Source organism: Ctenopharyngodon idella, chromosome 6 (genome assembly GCF_019924925.1).
Source record: "Ctenopharyngodon idella isolate HZGC_01 chromosome 6, HZGC01, whole genome shotgun sequence".
NCBI lineage: Eukaryota > Metazoa > Chordata > Actinopteri > Cypriniformes > Xenocyprididae > Ctenopharyngodon > Ctenopharyngodon idella.
In genome coordinates this window covers 23,804,438-23,828,219 of record NC_067225.1, presented here as the reverse complement: position 1 = coordinate 23,828,219, position 23,782 = coordinate 23,804,438, and the positions used below count along the sequence as shown (strand labels likewise).

Here is a 23,782-nt window from a genome sequence, read left to right as displayed (position 1 = left end):
AATGGACATTGACTGACTCCCATTGGGTGCTTTTGTGAGTTCCAGATTTTTGAAAATGTCTTCATAAATACAATAAAACAAGTTGTTGTGAGGGCATTTGAAGTGTTCCTCACTATATGAGAAGTTCCTAAATTAGCCAAATCATGTTTTGCATTAAATCTTCTGATATCAACAGGTTTGTGTGGGTTTGTGCTCAGAACTTCTGTACAGTATATGCCATTGTGCCTATGAGATGTACTCATATAGTGGAACCAACATGTTTGTGTTTTGCTTGGCATGTGAACATTACGGTGTGTGACCTGAAATGCAAAATATCTAACATAGAATTGTACGATAAAAAGTTTTTTGTTTTTCACTTTATTTTTCTCACTTGAATGTATTTCGACTTTCCATCCCAGAATAACCTTTTACTGTACATTAGATGGTAAGTGTGGCACCAGATAATAGCGTGTGCCCTACCTTCCTTATCTTTCAAATACACACTCTTCCTTTACGTGACTCTGGTGGCAAACCATTATGCAAGATATTGTGGTTATTGCAGACATTAAGATATCCATCATTTGCATGCACAGCTTATGGATTCTAAATGAAAAGATAGAGAAGAAAACAACTCTTGATGTAGAGAGAAGAGAGGAAGCTCAACAGGAGGGGCTTCAGAGTTGGCAGTGTGAACCTAAATGTAACTAGATGTCACTCAGCGAAATCACACCTTTGGAGCTCGCTGTAGTTGAGGGCCAGTGTCGTCTGCAGGTGGTTTGAATTCAGATCTGCTTTTCATTCTGTGAAGTGGCCAACCAGAGAGTGCAAATGCATGTTATGTGTCATTTTTAGATGAGCACTTGATGCCTGGAAACATATTAGAGGTGGAAAAGCTATGTAGACGTGACAGGTAAGAGATCTGCATTTGTTTAAACTTTATTTGCTTTGTTTAGTTACCATATAGACTACAAAAAAATGTTGCGCTACGAGCTGATACATCGCATGCTTCCTGTAATATTATAGTAGTTTAATAGGTCAAATAAAATGACATATATAGAAGTGTAATGTAGCATTCCATTTTGGATGTAACTATTGGTCAGTTTACAAACTTTGAGTCTTTTTGAGTATGATTATTTGGTTTCATTAGTTTAGTATTAGCGGTCATCATGACTAACAAAAAAAAGCATGTCAATCACCTAGCCTGCTATTTGTGTGCATGACTTCACAAATGCTTGAAAGCCTTAAAGTGCGAGTTTTGCGCTTTTTGGTCTTTCAGCTGGATTTGTTCATTCTTAAATTATAATGGATGGATAAATAAAAGCTTTTAAGCTGCAAAAATTACCCAGAACTTTTGGAAGTTAGACTTTGAGATTGTTCTGCTTTGGGATGATTTTGTCATCTTGACTGAAATGTTTCCCAAGAGCCATTTAAGTCAAATAAAGGTCAGGCAAATTGTAGGATGAGAATAGCATACCATACTTGCATAAATCACCCCTAAATCAGACAAACAATTCTAATTTTAGCTTCAGGAAGTGGATGGGTTTCTTCAATGTGCATTTTAATAGAGCACTTCCTCGTCAGCTGGAGGGTTACCATAGTGATCCAACCCAGATTGAGTGCAGCATGGTTTCTGCGGTAGCATACAACGAAATGGTAATGATGTTTCGGTATGTGTTGAGTTCATAAAAAAAATAAAAAAACTACAGAGAAGGACACTACAGAAACTGAAAAGTAAGAAGACATTTAATGTCTTCTTACTTTAGGGGAACTGCTGTGAAACAATTTTTAACTATTGTTTTTTGTTTTGGGATTTTTTTTGGGGTGGGATGTAAAGAAAGCCCTGCATTGCTGAACCCATTGGAGTAAGGAGGGTTGTGATACTTTTTGGCTTAAAGGCTGTAACTTTTTAACTTTTGCACCCTTCTCTGCTACAAATTAAAGTTGGAAATCTTCAACTCTTCATTCAAAAATGTAGATTATTGAGAAATATTGAATTGATAAATAAAATAGGCTAATCATTAAACAAACAACAGACTGTGTGTTTGTGTTACTTGCACTCACAGTTGTTAAATGTCAGCTTATACACTGGCAAAAAGTTCTTATACAGGTGCTGGTCATATAATTAGAATATCATTAAAAAGTTGATTTATTTCACTAATTCCATTCAAAAAGTAAACTTGTGTATTATATTCATTCATTACACACAGACTGATATATTTCAAATGTTTATTTCTTTTCATTTTGATGATTATAACTGACAACTAAGGAAAATCCCAAATTCAGTATCTCAGAAAATTAGAATATTGTGAAAAGGTTCAATATTGAAGACACCTGGTGCCACACTCTAATCAGCTAATTAACTCAAAACACCTGCAAAGGCCTTTAAATGGTCTCTCAGTCTAGTTCTGTAGGCTACACAATCATGGGGAAGACTGCTGACTTGACAGTTGTCCAAAAGACGACCATTGACACCTTGCACAAGGAGGGCAAGACACAAAGGTCATTGCAAAAGAGGCTGGCTGTTCACAGAGCTCTGTGTCCAAGCACATTAATAGAGAGGCGAAGGGAAGGAAAAGATGTGGTAGAAAAAAGTGTACAAGCAATAGAGATAACCGCACCCTGGAGAGGATTGTGAAACAAAACCCATTAAAAATGTGGGGGAGATTCACAAAGAGTGGACTGCAGCTGGAGTCAGTGCTTCAAGAACCACTACACACAGACGGATACAAGACATGGGTTTCAGCTATCGCATTCCTTGTGTCAAGCCACTCTTGAACAACAGACAGCATCAAGCGTCTTGCTTGGGCTAAAGACAAAAAGGACTGGACTGCTGCTGAGTGGTCCAAAGTTATGTTCTCTGATGAAAGTAAATTTTGCATTTCCTTTGGAAATCAGAGTCCCAGAGTCTAGAGGAAGAGAGGAGAGGCACACAATCCACGTTGCTTGAGGTCCAGTGTAAAGTTTCCACAGTCAGTGATGGTTTGGGGTGCCATGTCATCTGCTGGTGTTGGTCCACTGTGTTTTCTGAGGTCCAAGGTCAACGCAGCCGTATACCAGGAAGTTTTAGAGCACTTCATGCTTCCTGCTGCTGACCAACTTTATGGAGATGCAGATTTCATTTTCCAACAGGACTTGGCACCTGCACACAGTGCCAAAGCTACCAGTACCTGGTTTAAGGACCATGGTATCCCTGTTCTTAATTGGCCAGCAAACTCGCCTGACCTTAACCCCATAGAAAATCTATGGGGTATTGTGAAGAGGAAGATGCGATATGCCAGACCCAACAGTGCAGAAGAGCTGAAGGCCACTATCAGAGCAACCTGGGCTCTTATAACACCTGAGCAGTGCCACAGACTGATCGACTCCATGCCACGCCGCATTGCTGCAGTAATTCAGGCAAAAGGAGCCCCAATTAAGTATTGAGTGCTGTACATGCTCATAATTTTCATGTTCATACTTTTCAGTTGGCCAAGATTTCTAAAAATCCTTTCTTTGTATTGGTCTTAAGTAATATTCTAATTTTCTGAGATACTGAATTTGGGATTTTCCTTAGTTGTCAGTTATAATCATCAAAATTAAAAGAAATAAACATTTGAAATATATAAGTCTGTGTGTAATGAATGAATGTAATATACAAGTTTCACTTTTTGAATGGAATAAGTGAAATAAATCAACTTTTTGATGATATTCTAATTATATGACCAGCACCTGTACATTGTCCCATTTTGTGCACTTTATTTATATATATATATATATGATGACACCAGTTCTATCATTTGTGCATCAGGTGCATCCATTTCCAAACATTGAAATTATTTTTTCTTATAATAAATCATAATTAGTGGCATTTTGTGAGAAAGATCTTTGTTCATTTCTGCTTGAGTCAAATGCATGCATTTGGGATGCTTGACATCCAGGTAGTGGCACTGAAACATATGATAATAATCCTTTTGCAACATCTGAATCTCAGATTTAACAAACTTTATTTACAGTTACATTTGTGATATATTATCTACATAGACCCCCACTGTTAAAGCCCCTGGTTAGCATGCATACTGAAGTGTAATTTTGGAACTCTACAGCCTGTTCTGGAACCATTGGAATACAATATTCCAGTTTCAGAACTGATATTCTGTCTCATCCTCATTATACAGATGTCTCAACATCCACACAGGAAACTGGAGAGAGGGAGGGAGAACGCACAAGTGGGAAAACTGCAATTTAAACAGCCTTTGAATAAAAAGAAGAGTGAAGAGAGTATGCTCATGTTCTTTTATTTTACATATAATACTTTTTTATTGTACACCAGTGTCAGAAATTAACTTTTTTTTTTGTTAGGGATTGATATTTGGCCAGGCCAAATTGGCCCCTTGGATTGATTTTCAGGGGCATTTTTTACTTTATATAACAGTGGGTTGTCCATTTATGGCCAAAACTAATTAAATTTCATCTGAAATGCTTACTACAGTGTCTGAACCCATACAGGCCTAGAATAGATTATTATGAAATATTTCAAATGTCAGATAAACAAACACTGGAGTTCACCATAGAGCATTTTTTGCTCTGACATTTTAAATATCTGCATTTTTCACCAAGACGTTAATTTCTGACCCTGTTGTATGGTGTTTCTAAAAACAATTTGTCTGGTCTGGTCTGATTTGATGATTGTTGTGATTGGCAGGTGCTGTTGCCAGTCCCTGGGTGAAACAAATTCTAAATCAACATATTCGTAAAAAGCTACAAAGGTTAAAAACAATAAAAACCTGCCATTACTGTTGCCTTACTCCTTACTGAGGTCAGAAATATTGGTCCCCTTGGTAAATATGAGCAAAGCAGGTTGTGAAAATAAATCTGCATTGTTTATCCTTTTGATCTTTCATTCAGGAAAATTCACAAAAATCTAAACTTTCATTGAAGTTGTAAAAAATCTCATATTAAATAAATGTTTTTTCTCTAATACACGCTGACCACAATTAGGCCCCCTTTTTTCAATACCTTTAGCATCCTCCATTTTCCAAGATAACTGCCTGTATCTCCTAATGCCTGATGAGGTTGAAGATCACCTCACTAATTTTCTATAGGATTCAGGTCAGCAGACTGGGATGGCCTTGGCAGAAGCTTCATTTTGTGCTCAGTGACACATTTTTGTGATGATTTTGATGTTTGTTTTAAATCATTGTACTGTTGGAAGATCCAATTTTGACCCATTATAAGATTTCTAGCAGGGGCAGTCAGGTTTTGATTTTTTATCTATTGGTATTTTATCGAATCCATGATGCCATTTATCTGAACAAGATGTCCAGGACCTCCGGCAGAAAAATAATGAAAGATCTAGCAGTATATTTATATATGGGCATGAGGTATTTTTTTCATCCCAGTGTGCACCAAACTCATCTTGTGTGTTTGCTGCCTAAAAGCTCTTTTTTTTTTCATCTGACCATACAAGCCTGTCCCGTTTGAAATTCCTGTGGCTGAGTTTGTGGCTTTCTGATCCCAAAACTGAACTAATTTCTGCAGTTCTTCAGCTGTGATCCTTGGAGAGTCTTTGGCCACTCAAACTATCCTCCTCACCACACATTAAGATAATATAGACACGTCCTCTTCCAGGCAGATTCGTAACATGCCCAGTTGATTGGAAATAATTATTGCCCTGATGTTGGAAATGGGTATTTTAATGCTATTTTCTTACAGCCAATTTTTTTTTTATTATTTTGTAAAGCTCAACAATCTTTTGCTGCACATCTGAAATACAAAGCTCTGTCATGAAACTCCAGATGGCGCAAGCTGATAGAGGTCCTTAACTCGATCTTCTTGGAATCACATCATTCTCTATAGTACACAGCTGATATAGCCAATGAGCTCGCTGCTCAGGCTTCAAATACTTGGTCAGCATTTGCTGTAGCAGTTTGCAGTGCACTTTCAGAAACCCTCAACCTTCCCCAGCTCCACCTGTATAAATCTGCTATGGGTAATTCATGTATGCTATATTTAACAGCAGCAGCATGTCTTACTTGCTCACAGCAGCGTGTCTTGTATGTATTGGTAGTAGCAAGTCCTGTACTTGCTCTGCAGCAGCAGCAATAACAGCAGCGGCATAGCAGGTCTGTTCCCCCAAGACCAAACATATCAACATTGTCATATCCATTACCATGTCAAACACTTCAAGAGTTCTCGTGACAGAGCTATACTTTTTGTTTTGTTTTTTGCCCATTGTGATGGATTATTAAAGGAATTTGGCCTTTGTGTCACCACATATATATACTCCTGTGAAACAGGAGGTCATGGCTGGGCAATTTCATGTTCCTAGTCACCCTGGTGTGCTAGAAAAAAAAAAAAATGTAAATATGAATGGGAATATACTATTTTTACTCATCAGAATTTCTAGGGGTGCTATTAATTGTGGCCAACGTGTATTGGGAAAAACATCTCATAATGTAGTTTCCCTCCACTTTTAATTGTTTTACTTCAATGAAATGTTAGACTTTTGTGTTTTTGAATGAAAGATCAAAACAATGCAGATTCTTTTTCACAGCTGTGCTCTTTGCTCATATTTAATAAGGGGGTCCATAATTTTGACATCAACTATATATGTGTGTATATATATAGGTTGCATTTTAATTGTGGAATTGGAGTTTTTTTTTTTCTTTTTTCTGTTCAGGAAATCTGGAAGTCAGGATCCACACCAGCTGTGTGCATCCGATATACCAGATTCTTATTCTGAGGAGGAAAATCCATTAAGAAGAACAGGTGACACACGTACACATTCACAGAAACATGTGAACTTGAAATGAGTAAAAATCGAAGAGCTTTTTTATCTCCCTAAAATTATTTAATGAATGGTAGTCTTCACATGTTTATACTATAAGCATAAATTTGTGTATGTGCATGTTTGTGACAAGCCTCAGAGCCAATTCTGAAGCTGCGACCAAAGAGAAGTGTAAACTCAAGACAGAACCCACTGCTGCGTAAAACCAGTGCGCCCCCTGCTGTCAGAGCATCTGACAGCATCTCTATGGGTGTGTATTAACTTAACTGCTGTTCAATAGTGTCATATTTTTCATTTCTCTTTTATAAAAAGCAAAGATATAATACATTTTGCAGTGAATATTGTTGTAATTTTGCTCCATGGCTCTGTTTGCATTTTGTAGAGCTATCTTCCAGTTCTGCTTCAGCGTTCAAGAGAAGTTCATCACCAAATAAAAGGATGAGCCGTCAAGAGCCACAAACCTTTAGTGCATCATCACACAAGGTCTGTCATTGGTTCCAAAATAATTAATCTTTAATTGTTGTAAAGCTGCATAACAATTCTTTTTAAATTGATTTCATTTTTCTTTTCTTCATTTTTTTGTTTATATATATATATATATATATATAGTAAAATTCATTTCTATAAACTTTAATAAAAGTTTTCCTTCAATTTAAAAAGAATTGTTATATATAAATATATATATATATATACATATATATATATATATATATATACAGTATCTCACAGAAGTGAGTACACCCCTCACATTTTTGTAAATATTTTATTATATCTTTTCATGTGACAATACTGAAGAAATGACACTTTGCTACAATGTAAAGTAGTGAGTGTACAGCTTGTATAACAGTGTAAATTTGCTGTCCCCTCAAAATAACTCAACACACAGCCATTAATGTCTAAACCGCTGGCCACAAAAGTGAGTACACCCCTAAGTGAAAATGTCCAAATTGGGCCCAATTAGCCATTTTCTCTCCCCGGTGTCATGTGACTTGTTAGTGTAACAAGGTCTCAGGCGTGAATGGGGAGCAGGTGTGTTAAATTTGGTGTTATTGCTCTCACTTTCTCATACTGGTCACTTGAAGTTCAACATGGCACCTCATGGCAAAGAACTCTCTGAGGATCTGAAAAAAAGAATTGTTGCTCTACATAAAGATGGCGTAGGCTATAAGAAGATTGCCAAGACCCTGAAACTGAGCTGCAGCACGGTGGCCAAGACCATACAGTGGTTTAACAGGACAGGTTCCACTCAGAACAGGCCTCACCATGGTCGACCAAAGAAGTTGAGTGCATGTGCTCAGCGTCATATCCAGAGGTTGTGTTTGGGAAATAGACATATGAGTGCTGCCAGCATTGCTGAGGTTGAAGGGGTGGGGGGGTCTTCCTGTTAGTGCTCAGACCATACGCCGCACACTGCTTTAGATTGGTCTGCATGGCTGTCGTCCCAGAAGGAAGCCTCTTCTAAAGATTATGCACAAGAAAGCCCTGCAAACAATTTGCTGAAGGCAAGCAGACTAAGGACATGGATTACTGGAACCATGTCCTGTGGTCTGATTAGACCAAGATAAACTTATTTGGTTCAGATGGTGTCAAGCGTGTGTGGCGGCAACCAGGTGAGGAGTACAAAGACAAGTGTGTCTTGCCTACAGTCAAGCATGGTGGTGGGAGTGTCATGGTCTGGGGCTGCATGAGTGCTGCCGGCACTGGGGAGCTACAGTTCATTGAGGGAACCATGAATGCCAACATGTACTGTGACATACTGAAGCAGAGCATGATCTCCTCCCTTCAGAGACTGGGCCGCAGGGCAGTATTCCAACATGATAACGACCCCAAACATACCTCCAAGACCACTGCCTTGCTAAAGAAGCTGAGGGTACCTAAACCCTATTGATCTGTGGGTCATCCTCAAACGGAAGGTGGAGGAGCACAAGGTCTCTAACATCCACCAGCTCCGTGATGTCGTCATGGAGGAGTGGAAGAGGACTCCAGTGGCAACCTGTGAAGCTCTGGTGAGCTCCATGCCCAAGAGGGTTAAGGCAGTGCTGGAAAATAATGGTGGCCACACAAAATATTGACACTTTGGGCCCAATTTGGACATTTTCACTTAGGGGTGTACTCACTTTTGTGGCCAGCAGTTTAGACATTAATGGCTGTGTGTTGAGTTATTTTGAGGGGACAGCAAATTTACACTGTTATACAAGCTGTACACTCACTACTTTACATTGTAGCAAAGTGTCATTTCTTCAGTGTTGTCACATGAAAAGATATAATAAAATATTTACAAAAATGTGAGGGGTGTACTCACTTCTGGATATATATATATATAAGCAATATATACTTGAAAGAGGTCTCTTATGCTCACCAAAGCTGCAAATCAGTAATAATGTGAAAATATTATTACAAATTAAAATAACTTTTTCCTGTTTTAATATATTATAAAATGGAATTTATTCATCTTATGGCAAAGTTGAATGTTCAGCAATCATTACTTCAGACTTCAGAGTCACATGATCCTTCTGAAATCATTCTGTGCTGATTTGATGATCATGAAACATTTCTTATTATTATCAATGTTGAAAAAAGTTCAGCTTTGACCCAAAATTTTGAACGGTAACTTTAGTAGGTAATGCTACGATAAGCCTGCACCTTGCTCATTGTTGATTGCAGCTATATTTCCTCAGGGTGAATCTCTACACATTGGCATTCAGAACCACATTCTATGGCCTGGATGTTCTGCCCCTGTTTTTCAGCCACTGCGTACACAGGTCTTTACCTTGCATCCACATTTTCTTACAGGTAACACACACATTCACTGATCTTGAGAGCAAAAAATCAGTGTAAAGAAAAGGTTTGTGTAATTTGCACTTTCTCTCTCACAGTTCCTGAGCAATGTGCGGTGATGCCTCATAGGCCTTTGAGCAAATCCCAGTCGGCACCTTCTCATATACAGCATTATACGCACATACACACTCAGACTCTTATGCTTCCACACCCCATGTACCATCAGCAGTTGCCACAGGAGATATTCCAGCAATGCGCTCCAAAAAAGGTGAGACAAATGCACATTTTTTTGCATGCAAACACACAGAGTTCTTTTTCACACGCCCTATCTCTTTGTAAGGTACCCGTTCGCTCAGTGTGGCCCGTGTCTCCTGGAGAACTGGCAATGGACAGAGTGGAAGCAAGAGAGGCAGTGCGCATTCCATCTCAATCCCAGCTTGATAAATGTGGTTGTAATCAATTGGGAGAACAGCACTGTGGACAATATCGGGATTGGCGAAACAAAAATTATCACCGGAACCTTACACGTGTACGTTCCTCTCCAGGCACTTTTGACAGAAGTCTGCCTTCACATTTAACCTCACCTCTGCATGTCAGGAGCAAACCAAACTACACCACAGGTAGGAGGAAAGAGGGTGTCACAACAAAACATCTGCTTAATTCTGGAAAACGTCCTAGGAAAAATAATTTCGAGTGTTTAAAAATAAAACATATTTAACTTACAAAAAAGAAATATTTAAATGTTTTTGCATAATTTATAAGTCACTAATCAAATAAGTAAATTTGTGTCATTGAGCATGTGAATTCCTTTGTACAGATGGTCAGATGTCATTTTTGTATCCCTGCCTACGGACAGTCGGATCAACAGAGGGTTAAAAAAACAGTTATTGTAAGAGTAGGTTTATCATTGAAAATTGTATCGTACTTTGTCTACTCTTTAAACAGCATTATGGTAAAAAAGGAACAGTAGTGCAACAGCTTTCTTACCTGTACACGACAACGTTTTGCTTAATGGGGTTGGGCAGAAGGTGCTGCTTTTTCCTTTTCTTCCGAATTACGTAACAGGCTCAAACACTGTGTTAGTAGTCATCAAGTTTGAAATGTTGACTCCAAACACAGAAGTTAATCAGATTTTCCATCGCGGCATTCTCTCCAAATTTATGATACTTTTTACTATTTACAAATCAGCCTTTAGCCACTGCCTGCAATGGTCTGGATCCTTCTCTGGAAACTGAAAATAACTCACACCCACTAAACATTTAATCTTTGAATTCTTGCACCCGGGAACAATACCTGTCGACATCATTGTGACTAAAAGTTTGCTAAGAAGTATTTCCTCCTCAAGCAAGGCAGTATTTGGGCCCTATCATACAGCCGGCGCAATGTGGCGCCAGGCATGACGCAAGTGTTTTTTGCTAGTTTCAGCCCGACGCAGTTATCATTTTCACGTTCTGCGCCACGTTATTTAAATGGCAAATGCATTTGCACTTATTTGTGTGCCCATGGGCGTGCTGGTATAAAAACGAGGTGTGTTCAGGCGCATTGTTGGCGCGTTACTATTTTGAGGCAACTGAAAACGACTGTTCCATTGACCAACTGAAACCTGGTCTAAAGTCAATGCCGCAATATTTGTTTTGTTTTTTAAAGAGCGCGTTAATAATATGCGCAGCAGGAAACAAACAAATATTAAAAGTAAAAGGATTACAATGTAAAAGATTATTATTGTGTGCATGAGGATAAAAATGCTTTGGTGGAATCCGGCTTTTCCCGTAGATCCGTTTCCTCGCTAGAGAAGCGTTCAGTTTTTCCGCTTGCAAATTCTGCCATGTAAATAGCGAATCCGCCATGGCGCGAGTGCAGCTGGCTTTTAAAGGGAATGGGAGATGAGACTTTGATTGGTTTATTGCACGTTATGCCCAAAACACACCCATTTCTCATTAAGAGAATAGGGACTGCCCTTTTAGACCATGCACCGGGTGCGCCAACCATTTTTCTCGTCCTTAAACTAGCAAAAGTGGATTCAGACACGCCCTAAGTGCACTTGCGCCGTGTGCTTTAGACCATGCACTTAGATCGTTAAAATAGGGCCCTTTGACTCTAGTCAAGCCTATTTTCTCTCTCAAGCCTATTCGCAGGATTGCCAGGTCTGCGTAACAATCAAAAACAGGGCCAATGACCATATCCCAAATATCAAAACTCAAAATATGCCATTCCTATACCTAAAATACATATTTTACAGTCACTGTGATGCAAATTGAAAACCACTGTATTGTAGGGATTATAAACATAGCTCAAAGGCTCCCTACCAGTAGTCCTCCTTCACAAAACTTAACTTCTAGCACAGTTTTATCATTAGAATAATATAAAATATTTCAATAAAAGCATTTTAGTAAAATATAATTTAACATAATAAGTTATTTATATGTGTGTGTGTGTGTGTGTGTGTGTGTGTAGGTTTGGTGTGTGACTTTCAGATGCTGAATCATGAGTGTGACTGTGGAGATATCAGCTTTCACCGTGACCATGATGAAAGAATTGCAAGTATCTGGTCAAGATTGCAGCAGTGTGGCCTCAGGGATCGGTGTAAGGTAAGCAATGCTGAACAAATCATATAGCTGTAACTATTGCAGTGGTGAGAAGTTACATTCATGTGTGTGTGTACTTGTGTTTTAGTGGGTTACAGGCAGGCTGGCCACTTTTGAGGAGCTACTGTCAGTTCATTCAACGCAACATATTTTTCATTATACTGGGCTCTCAAAAATAAAATCTTCAAATAATTTCTGCAGTACAGCAGCACGGAAGATGGCAGTCGGCAGTGTGATTGAGCTGGCTATGTGTGTGGCGAGAGGAGAGCTAAGGGTGAGATTCCTATTGTCCATAATTCCTTCTCCTATAACCACAAAGATTCTCACTCCTTCTTTTGCTGACTCATCCTTAGAATGGTTTTGCTGTGATCACACCACCAGGACACCATGCGTCACATTCTCAAACATAGTGAGTTTTTAAAGTCAACATGAAATGGTGTTTCGTAAAGTTAAAAAAAATGGTTTTGCGTAAAGTATAAAACATACACTACCATTCAGAAATTTGGGGTCGGTTTTATTTATTTATTTATTTTTAAAGAAATTAATAATTTCATTTAGCAAGGATACATTGAAATGATCAAAATTAAAATTTAAAGTAACTTTTATATTGTTACAAAAATCTTATTCTTTTCTTTTATATATATATATATATATATTCTATATATACAGCCTTGATGTGCAAAAGATACTTCTTTCAAAAACATAAAAGCATCTTACCCGACCCCAAACTTTTGAATGGTAGCTTATGTAGGTAAATATTGCTGTATATCACTCTGTATTGTTTTTTTTAATTATTATTATGTACATAAATGAAACTATCACAATAAGTCCAGGAGGGTTTTTTCATACTGACTTTCACAAGTAATACTTTAAAAAACTGATCTCTTTCATTCTGTCTGTTACAGTGGTTCCAGTATGTTTAATTCTGTGGCCATTGCTGCTAAACAGCTTCAGGACCGATTGAAGGTTAAAAAGATCCTTATAGTAGATTGGGTAAGACACACAAAAACACAGTATTTGCCTTTGTGGATTTATTTCCACACTTACGCATATTTCCACTTACTGATAAAGGGTGTCTGACCATGAGATTTTTGATTTTAAGTTAGAATTTATATAATTGTACAGTAGATAGTGTATATTGTTGGTACTGTGCCTAATCAGGATTTCTTTTAAACTTAAAGGGTTAGTTCACCCAAAAATGAAAATTCTGTCATTAATTACTCACCCTTATGTTGTTCAAACCCACAAGACTTTCGTTCATCTTCGAAATGCAAATGAAGATCTTTTTGATGAAATCAGAGAGCTTTCTGTCATTCCACAGACAGTCTATGAAACTGAAATTTGGACGCTTCAAAACGTTCATAAAGAGAACAGAAAACTAATCCATATAAATTGAGTGGTTTAGTCCAAATTTAGTAGTAACACACGAGAACGAACCTCACTGGTTACACAGTACGTTTGAGTTTCCACAAGAGGTTTGTTCTCGCTCGTCATTCAGGTTCTGTTGAGCTTCTGTGTTCGCTGAATAATGTTTATATAAGAGTAAAAGCCTAAATTAAAGCTGTTCATCATAAAAAGTGATCATGTCTATTCAGAAAATTTGGACTAAACCACTCAATTCATGTGGATCAGTTTTCTGATCTCTTTATGAACTTTTTGAAGCGTCAAAGTGGAAGTCATGTAGCTGTCAAAAAGCCATCAAAAAGATCTTCATTTGCATTCTGAAGATGAGCAAAAGTCTCACGGGTTTGGAACAACATGAGGGTAATCAGTGACAGAATTTTTGAGTGAACTAACCCTCTAAGTTTCACCTGATTTCTGATCTCCTTCTTGCCTTCAACAATCATAATTTCATTTGCCAGTGCTAGAGGCACAAAAATTACACACTTCACCTTCAGTTTTTTAGTGTATGAATCAATGAAATTCCCATAAGGTTTGCTTTTAATCGTTAATCATTGCACTCTTCTGCACGTTTGTCAGGATGTTCATCATGGTAATGGAACTGAGAAGATTTTCTACACAGATCCTAGTGTCCTCTATATATCCCTGCATCGCTATGACAATGGTTCTTTCTTCTGTGGTACTGGAGGACCCACCATGGTTAGTTTTGTGTACATCCTTCTATGAAACTATAGAGTGTGCGTGTGTGTTTGAAATTTGAGCAAAGCTGTGCATTTTTTAAGTGTCACACTGCCATGTCTGCATGTGAATTTAAGCTAAAGTAATGTATTACAGGTAGGATCTGATAAAGGAGAAGGCTATAATGTAAATGTGGCGTGGTCAGGCGGACTGAGTCCTCCAATGGGAGATGCAGAATACCTAGCTGCATTCAGGTACTATTCTGCAGTCATTTTAGTGTGTTCAGTGTCATTTTAGTCTCACGTTAAAGGGATAGTTTGGCCAAAAATGAAAATTCCGTCATCATTTACTCACACTGATGTCATTCCAAACCTGTATGAATTTCTTTCTTCGGGGAACCTGTTTGCAATTCCATCTGGTGCCACTCTTAAAGGCACAGTTCACCCAAAAATGAAAATTCTGTCATCATTTACTCACCCTTCAAGTTTCAAGTTTTTTCCAAACCTATATGAATTTCTTTCTTCTGCTGAACACAAAAGAAGATATTTTGAATAATGTCATTAACCAAACAGTTTTGATTTTCTTCTCTTTTTTTTCCGTACTATGGAAGTCAGTCAACTGTTTGATCACCCATATAAGTATCTTAAGTAAATGATGACAGAATTTTCATTTTTGGGTGAACTCTCCCTTTAAGTCTACATGAACTAATTCATCAAATATTGTGTCTCTCTTTATAGAACCGTAGTTATGCCTATTGCTCAAGAGTTTTCCCCAAATGTGGTGCTGGTTTCAGCTGGTTTTGATGCTGCAAAGGGTCACTCAGATTCTCTGGGTGGATACATGGTCTCAGCAAAATGTACGTATTAAAAATACAAACTGTGTAGAATTGTGCCTACAATTTCCAAATGATTATTATTTTTATGTAATGATAATTACATAATTAAATATTACTCACATTTTAGTTGGCTGTTAGCATGTTTATTACATAGTACTTTAATAAGCATGAAGATACTTAGCACATAAATACTGGGCAAAAATGTTTTTTATATTACTTTATTGCTTTTTAAAAATTATTTAATAATTTAAATAGTTTTTATTGATAATTTTCAGTACTGAATAAAATATTATTTTATTTATAATCAACATTTCTTTTGGCTCATTAGTTCACTAGGTTTTGCAAGAGCATTTAAGTATATTATCTGAGCTTGAGAGTGTTTCTGCTTTGTCTGCATTTTCTTGCTCTGTAGGATTTCCCCTAGGAATAAAAATAATAGTCTTTAAAAGCAGAAGAGCTTATAATGACTTCGCATTTTTGTTGGGACTCAAAAGTTATGAGCATATTATAGTCATGATTTAGCCAATGTCGGCTATCTTGAATGTGTCAAGTCATTACACATTAAACTGTTATATCACAAGTCATTATAATGCCTCCAGAATCACAAAGAGGTTTTTGTAACTGTTGACTAATGTGACTGATACCTTTACGCTGTGACATTTGTGTCGGTATGACATGTGCCACTGACTGAATATGCAAATGATCATTTAAAGATTTTGGTTTTATGTGATATGTGTCAGGTTTCGGATTCTTGACCCGGAAATTAATGGAGTTGGCTGAAGGTCGAGTGGTGTTGGTGTTAGAGGGAGGTTATGACGTCGCATCCCTCTGCGATGCATCCCAATCCTGTGTCAGTGCTCTTGTGGGAAATGAGGTGTGTGTGTGTGTGTGTTTACAGATGCCCACATGAACATGTTTAACACCTTGAGTACTGCATGAATTGAGTATTGCATGTTTTTGCAGCCTGAGCCTTTAGCTGAGGAGGAATTACAGAGGAATCCCTGTGCCAATGCAGTCAGTTCTCTGGAGACGGTACTGCATGCTCAGAGTGAGAATCGCTCAGTTTGTGTTGTTTATTTTTATTTTCTGTGCATGGTCTTGATGATCTTTTCATCCTTCTCTCTGTCTCTCTCAGGCAGGTACTGGCGTTCAGTGAGGTCTATGCTGGACACTGTGTCTCTGTCTTATGTAAAAGCAGAGAGGAGATACTCGGCAGGCACTGAAGCTGCTTTAAGTCTGGGTGGCCTTACTATGGCTATTCCAAGAAGAAGCCGGTAAGACAACATTATAGAGTGCAACAGATGTAAAAATCCCACTTATTTTCTCCATAAGGAAATTTTTTAACAATAACTGTTATAGACAGACCTGCTGTGAGCTCTAAGGTTGTTAATCGAGGGTATATGCTTTTTTTGAAGCCATCAGTTTGCATTACTATTATTATTTCAACTTATTTTTTAAAGAATTGTGTTTAATACCAGTGGAATTCCTGGTGAAAAACTACATTACCCATGATTCTTCTAAAATCTCCACCAATCAGAGTGTCACGATGAGCAAAAGAGCTCTACAGGTAACACCCTTTCCCATGAAGCACCACAATGGATGTAATCGAGTTGGCCTCTCTCAAAATAGCTAAATATTTGTGTGTATTTATATATATATATATATATATATATATATACACATATATACACACTGAATTTAAAATATATTATTTCTGTATATAATATACAACTGAAAATGAATACGTTTATATTTCACCATTATTTTTAATTCGATTATGTCATTCGCAATGCTTCATGGGATTGTAGTTTTTTCTCTCATCAAAGCCATAACGTACACAGTCTTGGATGTTTGTCTTTTTGTCGAATTTTCTAATACTTTTTTTGCTTCAAAGTTTGTTATATGGCTGGTTGGTTTTGTTTACGGCTTATAACACTTTTTTTTTTAAATCCCTATGGGAAAATATACTTCCGGAACCAATGCCGCTGAAGAAGTGGTTGTGCACTGTTGCACTCTATAAGCTTTCTTTATTGGCATTTTGGACTAACATGGCTAGAGATAGATGAAACTAACAAAACTCTTGAATATATTGAGCTTGCTATTTCTGTGTATCTGCTTTATAGTTCCCCAAATGAGCCAACGGAGCATGATGAGGATGATTCAATGTAGAAGCCAGTCTTACTCCTTTTCTAGGAGACTTCATTCCTCTCCAAGCAGAAGCTGAACGTCCTGTGCTTTAACTGACTGAAGCTACTGTAATATTACTTGGGCGACTGAAGTGTGTGAGACAGGAGACAATCCTTTGGAACTAAGATGAACAACAGAACCTAACTGTCATAATCACATCTCGTGAGCGATTTACTCAAATGCTGACTCATTTTTTGATTTTGCAATTATAGCTTGCACATGAAGCCTCTGGGGAATGTCAAACAAGGATATTATACAGGCAGGAAGTGAAAATTTATGAGAAACATTAAGTGAAATGTTTTCACAGGTCTTTTTTTTTTTTTTTTTGATCAAGTGTATACACACTACTGTTCAAATGGTCAGGGTCAGTTAGGTTTTTTTTTTTTAATTAATACTTTAATTCAAGGACATTTTAATCTTAGTATTCATCAAAGAATCCTGTAAAAAATCCACACACAAAAAAAATTTTAACGGTACAACTGTTTTCAGCATTTTACAGTAATAAATGTTTTTTGAGCAGCAAATCAGCATATTAGAATGACTTCTTAAGGGTCATGTGACACTGAAGACTGAAGTAAAGATGCTGAAAATTCAACTTTGCCATCACAGGAATAAATTACATTTAAAATTAAATTAATAGAAAACATTTGTTTTTTAAATTGTAATAATATTTCACAGTATTACTGTTTTATTGTATTTTTGATCAAATAAATACAGACTTGCTGAATATGAAGCTTCTTTCAAAAACATTTTAAAAAATCTTACCAACCCCAAACTTTTGAACAGTAGTGTAAATGGTTACTGTTTAAATGTGAAATGATAAATGACTACAATTTTAGGCATTTAAGTTTTATACTGAAGTCTTTGAAATGACTAGTTCTCTGGCCTTGGTGCATTTAAATAGGTCTTTTGACAATTTAATTCTAAAAGCTTTTGTTAATTGCACTTTATTTTCATTAATTACAAATGTAAAAATAAAAAATAAAAATCCTGAGACATTTTACATTGAGTTTTTTATTATTATTATTGATACATTTCCCTTCACAATGAACATGTAAGGCAGCTACCCTTGAATGTTAACTACGTATATAGCAAGCATAAAAAAAAGGGTACAAAGTGCTATATCAGTTTGCAAGAACAGTTGGGCTGAAATCAATTTCTGAGGATATTCATTTTTTTTATTACCAAGTTGCTCTACAATTACATTTAAAGCTTTTTTGTGTAAAATGCCGTCACATTTGCCTGGATTTTTATTTTTGTATAGTTTTTTTCTTTCTTTCTTCAACATGTTTTGCTGTTCTCAGGATTAAATAAAGCTGTATTTTTTAAAACAAGCAGCATGTCTGGTTGCCATAACAGGTTATTTTATTAATGGCCCACTCACACACATACATAAAGTTACTGATTTCATAATACAATATAATGAATATGTTCACAAAAGTGTCCGAAATGTTGTTAGAATGTGATTTTTGCATTTGCCTAACAGTATAACACAATGTTTTTGTGTAAATATAAAAAGAAATATCAACATAATATACCAAGACAAACGCATGCACTATTATCTGAGTGAATGAATTTATACTAACCAACACTCAGCCCTATAACAGATGACAGACATGTTAAGGTACAAAAAAATGCTACAAAAATCATTCATTGATTCATTCATTTAATTCAAATGAGTGCTGGATGTTGCTCCCTAATGCTTTGGGGTCATAAACGTATAAACAAGAAATGAAAACCATTAACAAAACACCTTTCCAAATAACGTATCCCTCTTCAATAAAGCCTCAACATTCCCACACAAGGCTTGCGACTGATTAAACCACATTTTATAGACAATAAAGTGCTTTTTTAAAAACCAATAGACAGCTACCTATGAAGCAGCAGGAGAAATCGGTCTTTTAGTGACAGACCAGCTTAATAAAATTGTCACTTATCAATATCCCATAGTGAAACTGCAGAAAAACATTCAGGACAACAAGAAAAAAGCAGCAAGGAGAAAGACAAAAGACTCCTCTTAATACTTATAAACGATACATACTCAAAGTGAAAAGGCTCAGAAATATTGATCTTGATCGGAGCTATTAAAAAGTCCAAAATTAAAAATTAACAATAACATCCTTCAATATACTCTTGCGTCTAACATGATCTACAACAGACTGCCTAGACAGACAACAGTAGAAAGAGAGCGATACACTAATGTCGTATACTGATATACTAAAAACACAAAAGCTTTCTGACTCTCCTTTTTGATGTTGAGTGTTCCTGGTCCATATCAAATAGTAACAACCGAGCATGTTGTAAGTTTGTATGCTTGTTTCTCTGTGGGCACGAGTGTGTGTATATTTAAAAGTCACTGAGGATGGAGATGTCGGCAAATTCTTTGCGATATCGATGAGAATAGAGAGCCAGTATGAACGCCCACTTCAAACTCATGAAGCTCCACACACACGACAGGTACAGACTGGCAGGATCTGTGAGGGCTGTAGACACACACGCACACACACACAAAAAGTGAAAGTTTAATGTCACTTTCTCTTCAAAACATTTCATCTGAGACTGACATGAATAAACATTTACACCTAAATGTTATAAATACAATTTCAAGGCAAGCATTCATGACTTTCATGCGCTTCTACTCACATTCTTTGTGGGAGATGGCAACACTGAGGAAGGAGATGAACGCTACGATGGATACCATGGAGAAAATGACGCCTATGATTAGGAAGAACTTCAGTCCCTTTAACCATGTTCTCCAATAGTCCTGAAGGTACATAATGTGTGTGACCAGAGTCCATAATGCCAAAACACCTAGAGAAAGAAATACAACATTTTAAACACAATGAGCAATATGAAGTTCAAATCACATTCTGGTTTTGCATGTGTGACTGAATCTATGACTCTGCACTTATTATTGCTTTGTCATTCTCACATGCATGTAAACTGCTGCGTTCCTGTTCCTTAGACAGCACTAATTTGCTCTCGGTTCTGCATGTGCTGTTAGATGTGCAGAAAAGCATTTTGTGATATTACATAACAAAGCAGAATCTCCCTGACCAACATCACCATATTTCCATTTTTTAAACAGCGGTTTATGTGGGTAGGATGTTTACTAATCAAAAGTTTTACTTGCCCTCAAAAAAACCAAATACTATAAATAATAAGTCAGTTCATGTGAAATGTCAAGCAGTGACAGCAGTGTCCTGCAGTGTGACATGCTCTAAAATTATTGTATAATATTATTATAAATGCCATTTTTGTGACCTCACACAGAGAAATATTTGTACTTATAAAAATGACCATTTAACCCTTGTGCGTCAATTTAAAAAAGTTACTCTGAGGTCCTTAGAGGACAAAAAGGTCTGTCAAAAAATATTGTCATAAAAAAGGTTTGGAGCACAAACTTAAAGGGCTAGTTCACCCAAAAATAAAAATTCTGTCATTAATTACTCACCCTCATATCGTTCCACACCCGTAAGACCTTCGTTCATCTTCAGAACACAAATTAAGATACTTTTGATAAAATCCAATGGCTCAGTGAGGCCTCCATTGACAGCAAGATAGTTTACACTTTCAAACGGCCAGAAAGGTACTAAAAACATATTTAAAACAGTTCATGTGACTACAGTGGTTCAACCTTAATGTTATGAAGTGACGAGAATACTTTTTGTGCACCAAAAAAAATAAATTAACCTTATTCAACAATATCTAGTGATGGGCAATTTCAAAACACTGCTTCAAGAAGCTTCGAAGATTTACGAATCTTTTGTTTCAAATCAGTGTTTCAGAGCGCCAAAGTCACGTGATGTCAGTAAACGAGGCTTCGTTACGTTCTAAGTATTTCGAAATTTCAATGGTTCACTTAACTTTGGCAGTTCGACACGCGCTCCAAACCACTGATTCGAAACAAAAGATTTGTAAAGCTTCGAAGCTTCATGAAGCAGTGTTTTAAAATCACCCATCACTAGATATTGTTGAAAAAAGTCGTTATTTTGTTTTTTTGCCGCACAAAAAGTATTCTCGTCGCTTCATAACATTAAGGTTGAACCACTGTACTCACATGAACTGTTTTAAATATAACTTTAGTACCTTTCTGGGAGTTTGAAAGTGTAAATTAACTTGCTGTCAATGCAGGCCTCACTAAGCCATTGGATTTTATCAAAAATATCTTAATTTGTGTTCCGAAGATGAACAGAGGTCTTAAGGGTGTCGAACGACATGAGGGTGAGTAATTAATGACAGAATTTTTATTTTTGGGTGCACTAACCCTTTAACCCTTGTTACTTGTTGACTTAACCTGGTTATGTGTTCGGGTCATTTTGACCCGGAGAGGATTTTCTTTTTCCTCGAAAATGCTAGTTTAATGTTATCGCATTAGACTAAAACTTACTGACTTTACCAAACCATGGTATTATAACTTCTTCCACAAAATTTTTGTAATTTTTTTCACCTTCTTACACTGGTATTTCCAGTCAAAAATGGCCGGCCTACAAAAAAATTACTTATAAAGTAGATAGTATAAAATAGACTTATGAAAGAAAATGAGGGTGAAATATTACAATTCCAATAAAAATACACACTTCTGCCAGAATGTATGCAGTTGGCATTAACACAGATATAATGATAAAAAAAAATTAAAAAGACAAAAGTATCTCTAAGGACACACTAGGGTTAAGTGAACTGCAAAACAGTTAAAAGGTGATTTAAAGGGGTGACCAGTTACAATATCTGAAATATGCTCTGCTTTATAATTTTTAATCTAAAATTTGCTGAAATAGTTAATGGACATGTGATTGGTCAGCCATCCAGTAACTGAACAGACCAAAATTCTGCAAAATCATGGCATCATTTGCTGTGGAAAAAAGACTGATAAAAAAAAGTGTAAAACTCGTACTCAAAGTACAAATGCACATACTGTACCAAACTATGTGACTTTATTGCATAACACGAACTCAAAGGCCCTGACTTTGAAGAGCACAGTGATGGATCAAAGTGCACTGGGGAACAAAGGTTTAGTGAAAACTACAGGTCTGGGCCAAAATCTCCAAGCTTTTGCTTGTATCTGTTAAGGTAAAGGTGATTTGTTAAAAGTCATACCCTTCTCGTCCCAAACACCAAAATACTGGACTAATTTGATGTAGATATAAACAATAATGTTGTCATGCAGATTCTACGTGTTCTATACAACTCGCTGAACATGTTGAATGGTCATCTGAGAATGGATGTGTGTGAAATACCTGTAAAAAGTTTTGGGTCAGTAATATATATTTTTTTAATTAGTCTCTTCTTTTTTTGAAAGAAGTCTCTTATTTGATCATAAACACAGCAAAAAAAAGTAATATTGTGAAACGTTATTACAATTTAAATTAACAGTTTTCAATTGTAATATATCCTAAAACTAGTGATTTGCCAACCTAGACAACATTTTGGCATCACAGGTGTGTTCAGTCAGTCTATGATTGTCAAAAATGCTGTCTAGGTAGGTAGCTCACCTGCATTTGAGACAGAGCCAAAGAATTTACCTGATAATCCACCCATCGCAGCTGTCCACGGCTGTTTGTAGGCAATGTTCCACACTAGAAACGCCGAAAATCCCACCAACATCCCAACACACGAGTAGCCCACGCGTACATAGATCTTATTGATCGCCATTCCTGTCGTCAAATTCGTACATGAATAAGGAAAATATCATTGAAAAATACCAAAGCAACAAAGAACTATCCAGTTACTAAAAATAGTTGTTATGGAGCATCCGCTCTTCTGACCTGGAGACAGCGCCGATCCAGCTGCAGTACTGCACTAATGAAGAAAAGTCATTGACCGGGGTTTTATGATCGACAGTAAGACCGCCTCAAACCATCAATCCACGGCTATTGTCTTTTACAGCTCCATAACCCGCGATGTTTGTTATTGTTGCTCTTCACCGAGGTACAGCACAGGAGCAAAACTGAAATTATGCGTCCGTTTAACAGAAAACAGCGACTCCTACGGGTATGGATGAAAATGACACTTCTTTTAGAGGCGGAGCCGATAGATGGAGAGGCTTGCTCAAAATAAGCGAACTAATATATATAAAAATAAGTTTGTTAGCTTGTTTTTCTTAAATGCGGTAGCTGTAGTGTTAAAAGTAAGTAGTGGTGGTGCTCTTAATATAAATGATAATATCTAGGACTTAGTAATCATAGTTGTAGTGGAAGAAACGTGCAGTGGTGGTAATATCAGTAATATCTTATTCCTGTAAACTACTCGCTTAGTTGCACTTCTTAGAAACTCCCCCTATAAATTTCCCTGCCATCTATGTTGATCAGATAGCTAATATCACTTCTAAGGTAATTTACAAGCGAGTATGATTTTTACTGGTTAATTTATTAAAAATAAATGTAAAAATATCATGTATTCTTTACATTTTGTACAAACTTCCACTACAAAATGTATATAGTATATAAACGTTACAATATAAACTGCATGGGTACATATAAGGACGCATGAAAATGCATATTTTTGTCGCGTCATTCCTCTGTTGTATGTGTTCATGTTCTGTGGTTTGAGAGCGTGAGACTAAGACAGCTAAAT

The 23,782-nt window shown here is 36.8% G+C and overlaps 2 protein-coding genes across 5 annotated transcripts; one reads left to right on the top strand and one right to left on the bottom strand.

Annotated features, from left to right (window-relative positions):
* Positions 1–527: 527 nt before the first annotated feature.
* Positions 528–18,543, top strand: hdac7b (histone deacetylase 7b). 4 transcript variants are annotated; one of them, XM_051897320.1, is made up of 22 exons: positions 528–750; positions 832–889; positions 4,134–4,236; positions 4,661–4,724; positions 6,638–6,726; positions 6,879–6,995; positions 7,128–7,228; positions 9,424–9,538; positions 9,622–9,791; positions 9,864–10,143; positions 11,978–12,111; positions 12,197–12,382; positions 12,462–12,517; positions 13,014–13,101; positions 14,089–14,208; positions 14,344–14,441; positions 14,925–15,043; positions 15,763–15,896; positions 15,986–16,070; positions 16,158–16,296; positions 16,483–16,589; positions 17,146–18,543. In XM_051897320.1, the coding sequence occupies exons 3-21, from the start codon at positions 4,134–4,136 to the stop codon at positions 16,532–16,534; spliced, it is 2,250 nt and encodes a 749-aa protein (XP_051753280.1). In that variant the 5' UTR covers positions 528–750; positions 832–889; the 3' UTR covers positions 16,535–16,589; positions 17,146–18,543. The 4 variants fall into 4 exon arrangements, with proteins under 4 accessions (XP_051753280.1, XP_051753284.1, XP_051753283.1 ...); XM_051897324.1 differs by having other exon boundaries at positions 588–889; positions 6,638–6,995; XM_051897321.1 differs by lacking the exon at positions 16,483–16,589 and having other exon boundaries at positions 593–889.
* An 8-nt stretch (positions 18,544–18,551) lies between these two features.
* slc48a1b (solute carrier family 48 member 1b) lies at positions 18,552–23,195 on the bottom strand. The gene is made up of 4 exons (XM_051897330.1): positions 22,975–23,195; positions 22,732–22,863; positions 19,853–20,020; positions 18,552–19,692 (listed from the first exon to the last, which is right to left on the bottom strand). Exons 2-4 carry the CDS (start codon positions 22,859–22,861, stop codon positions 19,556–19,558), a joined length of 435 nt encoding a protein of 144 aa, XP_051753290.1. The 5' UTR covers positions 22,862–22,863; positions 22,975–23,195; the 3' UTR covers positions 18,552–19,555.
* Between the last annotated feature and the right edge of the window lie 587 nt (positions 23,196–23,782).

Coding starts and splice junctions, on each gene's coding strand:
- slc48a1b (XM_051897330.1), bottom strand. CDS start 22,861: ATGGCGATCAATAAGATCTATGTACGCGTGGGCTACTCGTGTGTTGGG. Junction 20,021..22,731: donor TGCGATGGGTGGATTATCAG/GTAAATTCTTTG, acceptor TTCTTTCTCTAG/GTGTTTTGGCATTATGGACT. Junction 19,693..19,852: donor TGCCATCTCCCACAAAGAAT/GTGAGTAGAAGC, acceptor GTGTGTCTACAG/CCCTCACAGATCCTGCCAGT.
- hdac7b (XM_051897320.1), top strand. CDS start 4,134: ATGTCTCAACATCCACACAGGAAACTGGAGAGAGGGAGGGAGAACGCA. Junction 6,996..7,127: donor ATCTGACAGCATCTCTATGG/GTGTGTATTAAC, acceptor TGCATTTTGTAG/AGCTATCTTCCAGTTCTGCT. Junction 12,112..12,196: donor GCCTCAGGGATCGGTGTAAG/GTAAGCAATGCT, acceptor CTTGTGTTTTAG/TGGGTTACAGGCAGGCTGGC.